General features: G+C 43.3%; 1 protein-coding gene and 1 long non-coding RNA gene across 4 annotated transcripts in view; one reads left to right on the plus strand and one right to left on the minus strand.

The window, feature by feature from the left end:
- The window catches only part of LOC118924134 (patr class I histocompatibility antigen, A-126 alpha chain-like), a 35,651-nt gene that overhangs the window by 4,297 nt on the left and 13,509 nt on the right, over positions 1-17,845 (minus strand). For 2 of the 3 annotated variants that reach the window (XM_057493765.1, XM_057493766.1), the window contains exons 1-7: positions 2,809-2,940; positions 2,263-2,532; positions 1,779-2,054; positions 900-1,175; positions 676-786; positions 208-240; positions 22-69 (exon numbers count right to left, since the gene is read on the minus strand). In XM_057493765.1, the coding sequence (XP_057349748.1) occupies positions 22-69; positions 208-240; positions 676-786; positions 900-1,175; positions 1,779-2,054; positions 2,263-2,532; positions 2,809-2,872 (1,078 nt within the window). In that variant the 5' untranslated portion in view covers positions 2,873-2,940. Of the gene's footprint in view, positions 1-21; positions 70-207; positions 241-675; positions 787-899; positions 1,176-1,778; positions 2,055-2,262; positions 2,533-2,808; positions 2,941-17,845 lie in introns of those variants that run through there. The other variant, XM_057493764.1, reaches the window with a different exon arrangement.
- Positions 2,508-17,644, plus strand: LOC118924138 (uncharacterized). The gene is made up of 2 exons (XR_005029466.2): positions 2,508-3,038; positions 16,279-17,644. It is a non-coding gene; the product is annotated as an uncharacterized LOC118924138 (long non-coding RNA).

A 17,845-nucleotide genomic window follows, 5' to 3' on the forward strand; every position in this document is an offset into this window, starting at 1 on the left:
CTCAGACCTCCAGGGTCTCACCTTTAGCAGCCGTGAGAGACACATCAGAGCCCTGGTCACTGTCCCCACCTGGTATGGGACAGAACAGGACGAGGTCAGAGCCCATGGGAGATGACAGTAAAGGAGGCATTATGGGGACTGTGAGCTCCCCAATGGGCTCCCATCTATACCCCCAAGGGGCTCAGGGACCACCCCCTCCATACTTACTTGCAGCCTGAGCATAGCTCCCTCCTTTTCCTCCTGTGGGAAGAAAACACCCCATGAGAGGCAGGGAGGAGGCAGGGCCATGAGGTCCTAGTGGGACTTGATAGCCCTGGACCACAGGGAAGTTTCCAGAACTGCTACTACAGACCCAGGACAGGATCAGGAAACAGGGAGAAAGGAGGTGTGGTGGGGACTGGACCACCTGCCCTCCTGGAATCTGTCCTCAGCAGGGACCTTCCCTCTGACCTTGGCCTGCTAGGAATTCCATCCCCATGGCCACATACATTAAGGGGAAAATCCATCCTTCATTTTCACATGTGCTTTACAGGAGCCAGTGTCAGCCCTCAGCTCCAGTCTGGGCAAGCACAGGGGTGTGGGTGGCATTTCCCACTAACAGGCAGGACAAACTTCCACCCAGGGCTTGAGCCCCCCAGTGGGCCAGGAGCACTCAGAAACACCCCCCTTCCCTACCTGAGCGTTTCTTCCTCCACATCACAGCTCCAGCCACTGCAGTTCCAGTGACCACAAATAGGACCAGGCCGGCAATGAGGCCCACGAGGGAGATGGTGGGCTGAGGTGGCTCTGGGGAGGGAAGGGAAGGTGAAGGCCTGACCTCAGGTTTGAGTCCTGACCTTGCTGAAGTCTCCACAGGGCTCTGCTCTCTGAGAAGGGCTCCACCCCTCACCCCTCCTCACCCCATCTCAGGGTGATGGGCTCAGGCAGCCCCTCATGCTGCATGTGGCATGTGTATCTCTGCTCCTCCCCAGAAGGCACCACCACAGCCGCCCACTTCTGGAAGGTTCCGTCCCCTGAAGGCCTGGTCTCCACAAGCTCTGTGTCCTGGGTCAGATCGTCCCCATCACGCAGCCAGGTCAGGGTGATCTCTGCAGGGTAGAAGCCCAGGGCCCAGCACCTCAGGCTGACCTCACCGTCAGAGAAGGGGTGGTGGCTCACGTGTCTTTTGGGGGGTTCTAAGGAGGAAGAATAAGAAAATTCACACTTTATTCTCTCTTCATGGGCTACTGCAACCACATTCCTGTGCCCACCCTGAGGATAGACAGGACAACTGGTTACTATGGAAGGAAGCATAGCAGCCAGGACTCAGGGATCTGGGATAATCTACTAGTCCTTGGGAAGTTCTAGAATGGCGGTTAGAGACCAGGTTGGAGGGTCGGGGTCTGTAAGTAGGAAAACACACTAATGGTCCTGATAGGGGTGGAGATGAATCGCTCAGAAAAGCGGGAGTCAGACCTCCTAAGATGTTCTCAGGCTATGATCAAGGCCTTGAGAGAGCAAGGAATGGTTCCCAGGATGACTGTAAGGGTGACAGGGACCTCCTCTGACGGATTATTTCGGGATGTCTCCGCCTCCACCTCGGGAAGGATGCGAAAATAGTTCTTTAGAGAAAGGCGGGCCCTCAGGGCGAGTCACTCTCTAGGGCAGAGTATGAATAGGGGACTGTCTCTCTCCCCACCCACGGCAGGGGCGGGGCTCTGACACCGAGTCAATTTCTCTTGCTGTGGGAGGCCAGCCCAGCCCGAAGGGAGATTGGGGAGGCCCGCCGCCCCTCGTACCTGCGCGCTGCAGCGTCTCCTTTCCGATCTCCAGGTACCTGCGCAGCCACTCCACGCACCTTCCTTCTAAGTAGTTCCTTTGACTCTTCGCTTCACGGCCCACCTCCCACTTGCGCCGGGCGATCTGAGCCGACGTGTCCGCCGCGGTCCAGGAGCTCAGGTCCTCGTTCAGGGTAAGGTAATCGGTGCCGTCGTAGGCTGACTGGAAATACCCGCGGAGGAGGCTCCCGTTCGGCGCCAGGTCGCATCCACACATCTTCTGGAGGGTGTGAGACTCTGGCCCCGCCCCCTAGGTTAGCCCCGCCCACAAAGCCCCGCCCCGCCACCCGCAGTGCCTGAGAGTAAACTGAAAATGAAACCGGGTAAAGGTCCCTCCGGCGTCTTCCCTGGCAGGCACGGGGCCAGGCGCGTCCTGCAGCCTGGGGGCGACCTCAGCCGGACTTGGGGAGGGGTCGTGCCCTGTACCCGGGCCCGCGTCGCTCACCGGCCTCGCTCTGGTTGTAGTAGCTGCGCAGGTTGTTCAGCCCCACTTGGAAATTCTGTTCGTGACCCTTGGCGATCCGCGTCTCCCGGTCCCAATACTCCGGCCCCTCCTGCTCCACCCACCGCGCGCGGGGCTCCATCCTCGGACTCGCGGCATCGCTGTCGAACCTCACAAACTGCGTGTCGTCCACGTAACCCACGGCGACGAAGCGGGGCTCCCCGCGGCCGGGCCGGGACACGGCGGTACCGAAATACCTCAGGGAGTGGGAGCCTGCGGGCGCGGAGGGGCTGAGACCCGGGCCGACCCTCCTCCCCGCTCGAGTCCCGGGTCCCAGTGGGTGGGGTCTGGCGGGGAGGGGTTCGGGGCTCGGGAGACCCGACGGAGGGTAGAGGCGGGTGCCGGGGAGGGACGAGGGAACAGAGGGGGATAGGGCGGTGCGGAGGTTGGGGACGGGCCGTGGGGCGGCGTAGAAGCGCCTTCCCCGGGGGTCCTGCGCCCCCTTCCGGGCGGTCCCCTCGCTCCTCCCAGCAGAGACCCCGCACTCACCCCCCCAAGTCTGGGTCAGGGCCAGGGCCCCCGACAGCAGCAGGAGGAGAGCTCGGGGTGTCATGGCCCAGACCCTCGCCGTGTGGGGAGAAGCTTAGTCCCAGCGGGTCCATGGAGACTTTCTAATCCAACGGCGGTGACGCTGATTGGCTTGTCTGGAAACCGGACACGCAATGGGAGTGCGAAGGGGCCTCGCGTCACTAGCATCCAGGCGGGAGGACCTGACACAGGTTGTGAGCGGCAGAAGTGAAACCCTGGGGTTTGGGCTTATATTTTATGGGGGTTGCATCTGTCAGGATTACTATAGTAGGAATTAAACAGTTAAAGAAATTTTATTAATTCATTTGAGGTAATATCTATAACTCATTGCATGTTAACAAATGTTTTTGTGAAAAATAACTGTTTTCCCAAATTAACACAGTAGTGAGAAGAGTGGATCTGTTTACGTTTTACATTTTTGCAAGTCTGTCGTCTGTTTCATTAGATTTATGTATGTTTATATTTGCGTCTGCATTTAATTTGTTACTTTGATTGAAATATATGGAAAATATACAATCTCACTCAAATATGTAAAAGTAGTTTTAATAACCTTTTCAAATAATTGTTGATATTCATTTTTGACACTAAGTTAGAATATACAAGTCCTTTCTCAAAGGTTATTTGCAAAGTGGAACCTGAAACAGTATCATTAAGTATTTCCTTTTATATTAAAATCCATAGGCATACCTTGCACATTGAGTGTATCTTCTACTAATGCATGATTATTTTGAAGTAGTGTGTTGTTTCACTAAGTTATGTAGATCTGCCAGTGTTGATGATAGTGGAATCAAATTATCAAAAAAAAATCACATTTGTCTCATGTTACCACAGATCCCAATAGAAAAGTGTGTCAGTACTGAGAAGCTGTCAGACTTATTGGTGGGACACAAGTTTTGCAAAATTTTGATTTTTCTCTTCAGTGTACATTTTATCAAGGCAACAAGTACTGTCAGTTGTCATATGTCAGTTGATTTTCTTGAAGGGACAGGCCGGTGTTCATTTTCAAGGAACTGTCCACTAAATATCCAAGTCTTAATAATTACAGTTTCTGTGTTGTTCCTTCCTTCAAATAAATGGTATCCATTAAAAAAGAAGCTTGTTTCATCTGTACAGATTATTTTCCTTGGGACTTAGTACTTTGGAATGTAGCAGAAGTGCTTTATGTGTACATCCCACATCACATAAAATTTGAAAGTACAGATTTGAGTATAATTTAGTAAAGATAACTTTTAATGCTTTAACCAGGACGTTTTAAAGTGAAACTTTTTATTTTTGTTTTTCAATGCAAGTAAGTGGGGGTGAAGAATAACCAGCATTGCAGTTTTGACCCATAGCCTCCATTTGTGCTCAGTTTACCTCGGTGCAAATGTCAACATAGTGAAAAGACAAAGTCTAAGTAATACTATGAGAATAGTTTTAACCTCATGGATTCCATGAAAGGGTGGCAGTGAGTTCAAGGGGTCCACAGACCATACTTTGAGAACTGCTGTTCGTGATAAACCAGGGAGTCTCCCACTGGCCACCACCTGAGCCTCCTCTTCCCTGACCAACATTCCTTTCCCTGAGCTGGACTCCCTGCCCTCCAGCTTAGTTTAGAGCTTTGCCCTCCCTGGGCACCTCCAGAGGAGAGCTTACCCGTTGATGCCAGGGAGGATTCTCAGTTTGGGAAAGGAGATGGAGGGACTTGGAAACACTTTATGTTTGAAGACACCAGACTTACTGATAACCTCCTTTGGTTTTGTTCTCCACCAGCTTAATATGTATTCATATTCCAGAGAGAAGTCTGACAGTCTGTTAGTGACACAATATTGGCCCTTTCATTTTTTTAAATTAAGGTTTCATTAATATACAACCTTATGCTCAGGTTTCACATGAGCAACATTGTGGTAATACATTTCCCCCATTATCAAGTCCTCACCACATACCCCATTACAGTCACTGTCCATCAGCATAGTAAGATGCTATAGAGTCACTACTTGCCTTCTCTGTGCTGTACTGCCTTCCTCATGCCCCCCCTATATTATGTGTGCTAATGATAATACCCCTTAATCCCCTTATCCCTCCCTTGCCACCCATCCTCCCCAGCCCCTTTCCCTTTGGTAACTGTTAGTCCCTTCTTGGGTTCTGTGAGTATGCTGCTGTTTTGTTCCTTCAGTTTTTGCTTTGTTGTTATATTCCACAGATATGTGAAATCATTTGGTACTTGTCTTTCTCCACCTGGCTTATTTCACTGAGCATAATACCCTCTAGCTCCATCCATGTTGTTGCAAATGGTAGGATTTGTTTTTTTCTTATGGCTGAATGATATTCCATTGTGTATATGTACCACATCTTCTTTATCCATTCATCTACTGATGGACATTTAGGTTGCTTCCATATCTTGGCTATTGTAAATACTGCTGCGATAAACATAGGGGTGCATATGTCTTTTGAATCTGAGAACTTGTATTATTTGGGTAAATTCCAAACAGTGGAATTCCTGGGTCAAATGGTATTTCTATTTTTAGTTTTTTGAGGGACCTCCATATTGCTTTCCACAATGGTTGAAGTAATTTACATTCCCACCAGCAGTGCAGGAGGGTTTCCCTTTCTCTGCATCCTCACCAGCATTTTTTGTTGCTTGTCTTTTGGATGTTGGCTATCCTAACTGGTGTGGGGTGATATCTCATTGTGGTTTTAATTTTCATTTCTCTGATGATTAATGATATGAAGCATTTTTCATGTGCCTGTTGAATTGGCCCTTTTATTTTACATGGCCCTGATACATCTGACTTGAGGCCCACAAAGCATGAAGAGCAGTCTTGCCCCATAGAACGTTCTGAGGTGAAGGAATTGTTCTATATCTGCACTGACCACAGGGTAACCACTGTGGCTATTGAGCACTTGAAATGTGGCTAATGCTTGTGCACTAAGCAGCTGAATTTTTAATTGTATTTATTTAATGAGAATTCAAATAACCATATATGGTTGGTAGCTGCCATATAGTGCATATCTAGAATGTTCTTAGTGTTCAGTCTCTTCTTCAAAGAAGATACTGCATAAATCAAAGCTTGATAGATACTGAAATATCTTCACATGGAAGTCATGGATTTATCTAACATATTTCTATATAAATCCTTAGAATACATGCCTATTAAAGTTTAATTAAGATGCATTTTACCAACTACAGTGTACAGACATCAGCCAAACATGATTTATCACATCTAGGGCATAAGTGTTAAAAAATACCCATCATGGAGCTAATGCTTGTGTTTATTGGGACTCTTGGTGCTGTTTCCGTTAACCTGCTGAAACTAAGCAGGCCCGTAAGACTTCACCCAGCTCAAGGGAGGGTATTTATTGAACACAACATATATCTAATACTTTCTAGGCTCTGTAGACATACTTGTAATGGTATCAAGCAGAAGATGTAAATCTTAGAATTCTGTACCTTAAATTCTTAACCTATTGCTCCTCCCCTTTCTTTCCCCCAAATTTAACCAGTTCTCTCTGTTTCCTTTCACCCTTGGAGCCTCTTCCTCTTTATTTCTATTGGATGAAAATAAACATGAAAATTTTATGCTTATGGAATAAAGAATTCTCTAAGAATGAACCTAAGATGAAACACCATAAAGAAAAAGTTAAAATTTCTGTATGTCAGCCACACACTCACAAAGATACAAACCACACCCATAATCAAACTAAAAGACATGTAAAAAAATGTTGACAAACTAATGAGTGACATGCTTCAATATTCATCACTGAGACCACCAGGAGACATGTTGGATTTATTACTTGCAGTCCTGCAGACAGCACAGCAAGGGACCTCAGAAGTCTTAGTGTAAAGGTATTGGAACATCTACAGGATTCGGGCTTTGGATGGGTGATTTGGGGCTGGTCTGTGGAAGATGGGGCTCACTCCAGATTGGGTGCTGTCCAGAAGAGGAGGAAGTTCTCTGGGCATCTCAATAGAGCTTAATGTAGACAGGGCTGACTAGAGCGGACATAAATCGGTAACTGTCAAATACAGCCATCGTTCATGTCGTTCAGCACCAGGGAGATGTCCAGTATTTTGTGGACTGCACAGTGTGTTAGTTTTTATGTATGCTTAGACAAAACGATGTAGTGGTAGTGTTTTGTCTCACTTTGTTGAGGTCTCAGAGTGTTCTGGTCTGATGTTAATGCTCTGTGAGATGATTTATGTCCCACAGGAGAATGACATGGCCAAGGGGTGGGCATCAGGCCATCTTCTAATGAACTGTGTCAGACCATTTCTTGATACTGGGGACTGCCTTGTCTTTTTCCTTAAATTCAATATTTTAAATTAACTACAACCTAACTAAAAATAATTAAACTATGTTTACTTACTAGAAAACAATTGGGAAAAGAAGAAATAAAATGTCAAATAAATATATTAGTAGTAAATAGATATAAACAAAACTGAGAGAGGGGCGGAAGATGGCGGCGTGAGTAGAGCAGCGGAAATCTCCTCCCAAAACAACATATATCTATGAAAATATAACAAAGACAACCCTTCCTAGAATAAAGACCAGAGGACACAGGACAATATCCAGACCACATCCGCACCTGAGAGAACCCAGCGCCTCGCGAAGGGGGTAAGATACAAGCCCCGGCCTGCGGGAGCCGAGCTCCCCTCCCCCCAGCTCCCGGCGGGAGAAGAGCAGGCAGAGCGGGAGGGAGACGGAGCCCAGGGCTGCCGAACACCCAGCCCCAGCCATCCGGGCCAGAGTGCAGGGCCCTCGATACTGGGAAAACAGGGCAGCAAGAACAGTGAGCAGGCACTGGAGGCTGGGCGACAGAGGACATAAGAAAAGCGCGCGACCATTTTTTTTTTTTTTGAACTTTTTGCTGCTTTGTTTTGGCGAGCGCTTTTTGGAAGTCTTAAAGGGACAGGGACCCCAATACTAGGGAAACAGGGCAGAAAGACCGGTGAGCAGAGGCCTGAGGCTGGCACCGGAGAATAAAGAAAAACGAACGACCACTTTTTTTTTTTTTTAAATAAAAAAATTTTTTTCTTGTTTTTTTTTGTGGTCGTTGTTTTGTTTTGGCGGGTGCTTTTTGGAAGTCTTAAAGGGGCAGGGCGGGTCACTTAATCCAGAGGTAGGGAATCCGGGATCTCTGGGCACCCTAACCCCTGGGCTGCAGGGAGCAGGGAGGCCCCTTACGGAGATAAATAGCCTCCCAGCAGCTCCTGCTCCAACGCGACTCCACCATTTTGGAGTAGCTGCCCGAGCCAGGCCACGCCCACAGCAACAGCGGAGATTAACTCCATAGCAGCCGGGCAGGAAGCAGAAACCCTGTCTGCGCGCAGCTGCGCAGCACAAGCCACTAGAGGTCGCTGTTCTCCCAGGAGAGGAGGGCCACAAACCAACAAGAAAGGAAGTCCTTCCAGCCATCACTCGTCCCAGCTCTGCAGACTATTCCTATCACCATGAAAAGGCAAAGCTACAGGCAGACAAAGATCACAGAGACAACACCAGAGAAGGAGACAGACCTAACCAGTCTTCCTGACAAAGAATTCAAAATAAGAATCATAAACATGCTGACAGAGATGCAGAGAAATACGCAAGAAAAATGGGATGAAGTCCGGAAAGAGATCACAGATGCCAGAAAGGAGATCGCAGAAATGAAACAAACTCTGGAAGGGTTTATAAGCAGAATGGATAGAATGCAAGAGGCCATTGATGGAATTGAAATCAGAGAACAGGAACGCATAGAAGCTGACATAGAGAGAGACAAAAGGATCTCCAGGAATGAAACAATATTAAGAGAACTGTGTGACCAATCCAAAAAGAACAATATCCGTATTATAGGGGTTCCAGAAGAAGAAGAGAGAGGAAAACAGATGGAAAGTATCTTAGAAGAAATAATTGCTGAAAACTTCCCCACACTGGGGGAGGAAGTAATCGAACAGACCACGGAAATACACAGAACCCCCAACAGAAAGGATCCAAGAAGGGCAACACCAAGACACATAATAATTAAAATGGCAAAGATCAAGGACAAGGAAAGAGTGTTAAAGGCAGCTAGAGAGAAAAAGGTCACCTATAAAGGAAAACCCATCAGGCTAACGTCAGATTTCTCAACAGAAACCCTACAGGCCAGAAGAGAATGGCATGATATATTTAATACAATGAAACAGAAGGGCCTTGAACCTAGGATACTGTATCCAGCACGACTATCATTCAAATATGATGGTGGGATTAAACAATTCCCAGACAAACAAAAGCTGAGGGAATTTGCTTTCCACAAACCACCTCTACAGAACATCTTACAGGGACTGCTCTAGATGGGAGCACTCCAAGAAGGAGAACAGCACAAAACACCCAACATATGAAGAATCGAGGAGGAGGAACAAGAAGGGAGAGAAGAAAAGAATCTCCAGACAGTGTATATAACAGCTCAATAAGCGAGCTAAGTTAGGCAGTAAGATACTAAAGAGGCTAACCTTGAACCTTTGGTAACCACGAATTTAAAGCCTGCAATGGCAATAAGTACATATCTTTCAATAGTCACCCTAAATGTTAATGGGTTGAATGCACCAATCAAAAGACACAGAGTAACAGAATGGATAAAAAAGCAAGACCCATCTATATGCTGCTTACAAGAAACTCACCTCAAACCCAAAGACATGTACAGACTAAAAGTCAAGGGATGGAAAAACATATTTCAAGCAAACAACAGTGAGAAGAAAGCAGGGGTTGCAGTACTAATATCAGACAAAATAGACTTCAAAACAAAGAAAGTAACAAGAGATAAAGAAGGACACTACATAATGATAAAGGGCTCAGTCAAACAAGAGGATATAACCATTCTAAATATATATGCACCCAACACAGGAGCACCAGCATATGTGAAACAAATACTAACAGAACTAAAGGGGGATATAGACTGCAATGCATTCATTCTAGGAGACTTCAACACACCACTCACCCCAAAGGATAGATCCACTGGGCAGAAAATAAGTAAGGACACGGAAGCACTGAACAACACAGTAGAGCAGATGGACCTAATAGACATCTATAGAACTCTACATCCAAAAGCAGCGGGATATACATTCTTCTCAAGTGCACATGGAACATTCTCCAGAATAGACCACATACTAGGCCACAAAAAGAGCCTCAGAAAATTCCAAAAGATTGAAATCCTACCAACCAACTTTTCAGACCACAAAGGCATAAAACTAGAAATAAACTGTACAAAGAAAGCAAAGAGGCTCACAAACACATGGAGGCTAAACAACATGCTCCTAAATAATCAATGGATCAATGACCAAATCAAAATGGAGATCCAGCAATATATGGAAACAAATGACAACAACAACACTAAGCCCCAACTTCTGTGGGACACAGCAAAAGCAGTCTTAAGAGGAAAGTATATAGCAATCCAAGCATATTTAAAAAAGGAAGAACAATCCCAAATGAATGGTCTAATGTCACAATTATCGAAATTGGACAAAGAAGAACAGATGAGGCCTAAGGTCAGCAGAAGGAGGGACATAATAAAGATCAGAGAAGAAATAAATAAAATTGAGAAGAATAAAACAATAGCAAAAATCAATGAAACCAAGAGCTGGTTCTTCGAGAAAATAAACAAAATAGATAAGCCTCTAGCCAGACTTATTAAGAAGAAAAGAGAGTCAACACAAATCAACAGTATCAGAAACGAGAAAGGAAAAATCACGACGGACCCCACGGAAATGCAAAGAATTATTGGAGAATACTATGAAAACCTATATGCTAACAAGCTGGGAAACCTAGGAGAAATGGACAACTTCCTAGAAAAATATAACCTTCCAAGATTGACCCAGGAAGAAACAGAAAATCTAAACAGACCAATTACCAGCAACGAAATTGAAGAGGTAATCAAAAAACTACCAAAGAACAAAACCCCCGGGCCAGATGGATTTACCTCGGAATTTTATCAGACATACAGGGAAGACATAATACCCATTCTCTTTAAAGTTTTCCAAAAAATAGAGGAGGAGGGGATACTCCCAAACTCATTCTATGAAGCTAACATCACCCTAATACCAAAACCAGGCAAAGACCCCACCAAAAAAGAAAACTACAGACCAATATCCCTGATGAACGTAGATGCAAAAATACTCAACAAAATATTAGCAAACCGAATTCAAAAATATATCAAAAGGATCATACACCATGACCAAGTGGGATTCATTCCAGGGATGCAAGGATGGTACAACATTCGAAAGTCCATCAACATCATCCACCACATCAACAAAAAGAAAGACAAAAACCACATGATCATCTCCATAGATGCTGAAAAAGCATTTGACAAAGTTCAACATCCATTCATGTTAAAAACTCTCAGCAAAATGGGAATAGAGGGCAAGTACCTCAACATAATAAAGGCCATCTATGATAAACCCACAGCCAACGTTATATTGAACAGTGAGAAGCTGAAAGCATTTCCTCTGAGATCGGGAACTAGACAGGGATGCCCACTCTCTCCACTGTTATTTAACATAGTACTGGAGGTCCTAGCCACGGCAATCAGACAAAATAAAGAAATACAAGGAATACAGATTGGTAAAGAAGAAGTTAAACTGTCACTATTTGCAGATGACATGATACTGTACATAAAAAACCCTAAAGACTCCACCCCAAAACTACTAGAACTGATATCGGAATACAGCAAAGTTGCAGGATACAAAATCAACACACAGAAATCTGTGGCTTTCCTATATACTAACAATGAACCAACAGAAAGAGAAATCAGGAAAACAACTCCATTCACAATTGCACCAAAAAAAATAAAATACCTAGGAATAAACCTAACCAAAGAAGTGAAAGACTTATACTCTGAAAACTACAAGTCACTCTTAAGAGAAATTAAAGGGGACACTAACAGATGGAAACTCATCCCATGCTCGTGGCTAGGAAGAATTAATATCGTCAAAATGGCCATCCTGCCCAAAGCAATATACAGATTGGATGCAATCCCTATGAAACTACCAGCAACATTCTTCAATGAACTGGAACAAATAATTCAAAAATTCATATGGAAACACCAAAGACCCCGAATAGCCAAAGCAATCCTGAGAAAGAAGAATAAAGTAGGGGGGATCTCACTCCCCAACTTCAAGCTCTACTATAAAGCCATAGTAATCAAGACAATTTGGTACTGGCACAAGAGCAGAGCCACAGACCAATGGAACAGACTAGAGAATCCAGACATTAACCCAGACATATATGGTCAATTAATATTTGATAAAGGAGCCATGGACATACAATGGCGAAATGACAGTCTCTTCAACAGGTGGTGCTGGCAAAACTGGACAGCTACATGTAGGAGAATGAAACTGGACCATCGTCTAACCCCATATACAAAAGTAAACTCAAAATGGATCAAAGACCTGAATGTAAGCCATGAAACCATTAAACTCTTGGAAGAAAACATAGGCGAAAACCTCTTAGACATAAACATGAGTGACCTCTTCTTGAACATATCTCCCCGGGCAAGGAAAACAACAGCAAAAATGAGTAAGTGGGACTATATTAAGCTGAAAAGCTTCTGTACAGCAAAAGACACCATCAATAGAACAAGAAGGATCCCTACAGTATGGGAGAATATATTTGAAAATGACACATCCGATAAAGGCTTGACATCCAGAATATATAAGGAGCTCTCACGCCTCAACAAACAAAAAACAAATAACCCAATTAAAAAATGGGCAGAGGAACTGAACAGACAGTTCTCCAAAAAAGAAATACAGATGGCCAACAGACACATGAAAAGATGCTCCACATCGCTAATTATCAGAGAAATGCAAATTAAAACTACAATGAGGTATCACCTCACACCAGTAAGGATGGCTGCCATCCAAAAGACAAACAACAACAAATGTTGGCGAGGCTGTGGAGAAAGGGGAACCCTCCTACACTGCTGGTGGGAATGTAAGTTAGTTCAACCATTGTGGAAAGCAGTATGGAGGTTCCTCAAAATGCTCAAAACAGACTTACCATTTGACCCAGGAATTCCACTCCTAGGAATTTACCCTAAGAACGCAGCAATCAAGTTTGAGAAAGACAGATGCACCCCTATGTTTATTGCAGCACTATTTACAGTAGCCAAGAATTGGAAGCAACCTAAATGTCCATCAATAGATGAATGGATAAAGAAGATGTGGTACATATACACAATGGAATACTACTCAGCCATAAGAAAAGGGCAAATCCAATCATTTGCAGCAACATGGATGGAGCTGGAGGGTATTATGCTCAGTGAAACAAGCCAAGCGGAGAAAGAGAAATACCAAATGATTTCACTTATCTGTGGAATATAAGAACAAAGGAAAAACTGAAGGAACAAAACAGCAGCAGAATCACAGAACTCAAGAATGGACTAACAGGTACCAAAGGGAAAGGGACTGGGGAGGATGGGTGGGTAGGGAGGGATAAGGGGGGGAGAAGTAGGGGGGTATTAAGATTAACATGCATGGGGGGGTAGGAGAAAAGGGAGGGCTGTACAACACAGAGAAGGCAAGTAGTGATTCTACAACATTTTGCTATGCTGATGGACAGTGACTGTAAAGGGGTTTATAGGGGAGACCTGGTATAGGGGAGAGCCTAGTAAACATAATATTCATCATATAAGTGTAGATTAGTGATAGCAAAAAAAAAAAAAAAAGGGCAGTTCCTGTGTGGTAATCTCCAACGAGTTCTACACAAGGGTATAAAGGGCATATAAAAGTGTAGGCAAAGGGTCTGTTTGTGTTTATACAGAGGATCAAAGCCTAATTGGGCTACCCCGAAAATGAACTAAGATACGATATGAAAAAGAACTTCCAACATCTGCACTCTCTGGAAGACTCATGCCAGAAGATGATCATCAAAAAACCCCAACAAAGATCCACGCACTGCCACAGGTGTAGATGCACTCATCCCACCAGTTCCTGGACTTGCCATGGGAATGAGGAAGGAGATATCTAAGCTGGCCTGTGCATACAGTAAAACAACAAAATTGGACTGGATCTATACTGTTGGAACTCAACCAAGAATTTGGAGAAGTGCAAATTGTAGCACTCCAAAGTCTTACAACTACAAACTATTTACTGTTAAAAGAACATATGGCATGTGAACAGTCCCCAGGAATGGGTTGTTTTAATTTGTCTGATTTCTCTCAGACTGTTCAAGTTCAGTTGGACAATATCCACCATATCATAGATAAGTTTTCACAAATGCCTAAGGTGCCTAACTGGTTTTCTTGGTTTCACTGCAGATGGCTGGTAATTACAGATATGCTTTGGTTATGTAACTATACTCCTATTATGTTAATGTGTGTGTGCAATTTAAGTAGTAGCTTAAAACCTATACATGCTGAAGTTACTCTACAAGAAGATATATCAAAGAAATAATCAATCTTCCCATGTTTTCTTCTGCCTGCTACTTCTATAGCTTTTCTTCTTCCTTCCTAATTACAACCCTTAAATAGAATTCGTGCCTCATATCAAATTTACCGAGTATCATAATTCTTCCAAGTGGTAAAGATACCTCAAGACAAATGCTGGGCATAGAAGCCACAGGGCATAAATATGCAAAGAAGTAAAAAGCTAACCTTTTCAAACAATAAGGCTTCCCTCTCACTTACCAACTTCACATTTCCCTGTATGGCCCCGGAAGATGACTGGTTAGCCAGAGACGGGTAAGATTCCTCAAGGGAGGAACAACCTAAGACAGGCACAGTCGCAGGGGGGCCATCAGGTGAGAAATTGGGGATCAACAGAGGTGAGGCTTAGAACCTCACCCCCCCGTTCTGAGAGAAATCTTCTGCATACGTGGATGTTTTATTACCCTTGTCTAGCTCGGATTAACACATAGTCTACAGGCACACACCTGATCATCTACATTTGCTCTCTTACAACACTAAACTATGTTTTCTACCTTTATCTTGTATCTACCTACCACTTCAGCATTTTATTAAAAATAATAATAATAAAGAGAGAAATGTGGTATCCACATATAAATCAAGTATAAAAACCAAATGAGTATTCATATTTGAACTGACTGTTTATAGTTCATAATGCATGAGCAAAACCGAAAGTTTCTGTGATGACTGCCCTTGTACTGTTCACTATGTAACTTATTCATTATGTAAGAATTTGTTCTACATGTAAAAACTTGTTTGTTATGCCTCAGAAGATTGGAGACTGACAAAAATTAGGCTTGGGGTGGATTAATGATTGTGCATTGAGCATTGACTCCCCTATACAGAATTTTATTGTCGTTAACAACCATTTGATCAATAAATATGAGAGATGCCCTCACAAAAAAAAAAAAAAAAAAAAAAAAAAGACAGACTTCCAATGGTAAAATAAATTAGTAACCAGGATGTAATGTATAGCATAAGGAATATAGTCAAGATATTGTAACAGCCTGGTAGGGTGATAGCTGGAACCTAGAATTATGTATATAAATGTTCTACCACTGTGTTGTACACTTGAAACTCATGTAATGTAATACTGTGTGTCAACTACCCTTCAATAAAAAATAATTATTTAAAAAAAAAAACAACTGAAAATGTGGAATAAGAAATGAGGATAAAAATTAAAATCTTTTAGCTTGGCAAAGATGAAAGTAAGTGATGAAAGTAAAAGGGTAGGGAAAATACTCTGTCATAAAAAAGTGAAAGGATTGAAAATGGGTATGACATTTCTAAAGGGCAACTTTGCAAAATGTCTCAACAATTAAATGTGCTGACAATTTAACACAAATTCTATTTTAGGAATTTATCCTAAGCAGATAATCACACATTTTCTCAAAAGTATATATTCAAGAATGTTTCTTGAATTATCATTTATAAAATCAAAGAATGGAACTTATATTAATGCTATAATCAGTGTACTGATGGTAACAATGAATAATGGACCACTTACTATGACTCAGGGATCAATACCATGTGATATGCATAGAGGGTCAAATTTTTTTTTTAATTAGCTATGTTTTTATTACTAAATACATGTGTTTATTGCTAGGGAATGTGCTTCCACAAATATGTATGATACATTTAATTTTTACAAAAAAATTATACACATTGATGGATAGAAAAGGGTATGAAAAGACTATTAATTGTCTCTAAGATAAATACTTAAAAATTTCTTTTGATTATATATGGTTTTTTCCTGTAATGAATTACTTTTGTAACAATAGAAGATCTTAAAAACAATTCCCAGCAATAAAAGTATAAACAGATTAAAAATTCCTATCAGCAACACTTTTCTTTCCTTTAGAGGGTCAAATTCAATCACCCAGGCAAACCCATGAGGCACCCAGCATGTGATCCCTTTGTACAGACAGGGACAGGAAGACTCACAGAGGCTTAGGAGGTGGTGGAGCAGGGATTGATCCCTGAGGGGTTTTCTCTCAGAGGCCTTGTTGATGCATCTCCCCTTGGTTCCTTGTCTATCAGGTGGTGGGTATGATCTGCACGCCACACAAGTGAACTCTTGGAATGTTCCAGAATGTTCTGTGACAGGAGACCACTAGGCTCAGAGCTCAGGAGGATGTCAACTGGCAATGTGATTTTCCTACTCAAACCACAGTAAATCCATTTTGCAGCATATATTTCAAGGCTTCCAGTGGATCCGGATCAGCCAGACTCTGGAGGTAAAGAAATGAGCAAGAGTAAGACCCTGGCCATGTGACACCAGCACTGTCCCGAGGGAGACGGGCACTGAGCAGAAATGCCGAAGATGAACGTGAATCACCACTGAGCTGAGTGCTGTGAGGACCGAGTTCATGGGCATCAAAGCAGAAAGCAGGAAACCCAACAGGCCCTGACCACTGTATCAACAACATCTACAGGATGTAAAGATATATGGCATAGGAAACAAAAGAATCATATACAACTATGTACAATCATAGAACAAGCAGGAGCTCTTGGAAATTAAAAATTATTCACAGAAATGAATAATTCAGTGGATGACTTGGAAGATTAAAGCTGCAGTTCCCCTAAGTAGTACAAATGGGAAAGTGATGGCAAGCAGGAGAGAAGACCTTTAGCCCTATCAGTCATGGGATTCCAACGAGTTCATGATGTAACTTCAAAAAAATGTAGAGTAGTAAATGATAAAAAACAATTTCAAGAATACTTCTCAGAGTTTACAGGTACAAATTCATATTTTGAAAGGCCTAACCAACTTCTCACTACAGTAGATGAAATCTGACTCACACCAACAAATTACAGTGGAATTTCAGAAAGCAGGTGGAGAAGAAGAGACCTGGAAAACTTCAACAGGCAACAAACACAGGCCTGGAGGCTGGGAGACACTGAAGCAATGCCTCCAAATCCTGAGGAAAAGTATTTCCAACACAGATTCTATATGAAGTCACTGTGAATAAGGAGGAATGTGGCCTAAAGACACTTCAGATGTTTAGAGGTTCAGTCATTTACTTTCCATACTCCTTTCTCAGGATACTACTAGGCAAAGTGGGGTAAAATGATAGAGAAAACCAATAAACAGGAACACATGGGATCCAGGCAACAGGGGAGCCAGCTCAACAAAGGCACCGGCCACCCAGGACAAGGTGCAGGAGATGGGATGTGAGCCCCGTGCCGGTGCGCAGCATCCAGTCCACAACGGTGCTGAGTACTGAGGCCCAGGGATGTGCCAAGACATGAAGGCCATAGAATCCCTGATGCACTCAAATATATTCACCCAGATTTACCCTGGGAGTTTGGGAATGATTTAAAACAAATATAACAGAAATATAAGCAACTGAAGGAACAAGATATTTATATACTCCAGAAAAAATAAAAAGTTGTTTCAAGAAAAGTTGTTCTAGTCTACTTAGTGCTCCACTGTGACTAGCATTCTATAAGCATAATAGCGCAGGCTCTGCACATTGGGCTAATCAAAACGATAAAAAAATATTATATTGGGAGGATGGTTGTATGTGAAAGAAGAACTAACTAAAGAAGGTGCATAAAACTGAAAAACAAAGTATTATAAACATCAAAGAATCCGCTAGGAGAG

The sequence above is a fragment of the Manis pentadactyla genome, chromosome 16, assembly GCF_030020395.1.
Source record: "Manis pentadactyla isolate mManPen7 chromosome 16, mManPen7.hap1, whole genome shotgun sequence".
NCBI lineage: Eukaryota > Metazoa > Chordata > Mammalia > Pholidota > Manidae > Manis > Manis pentadactyla.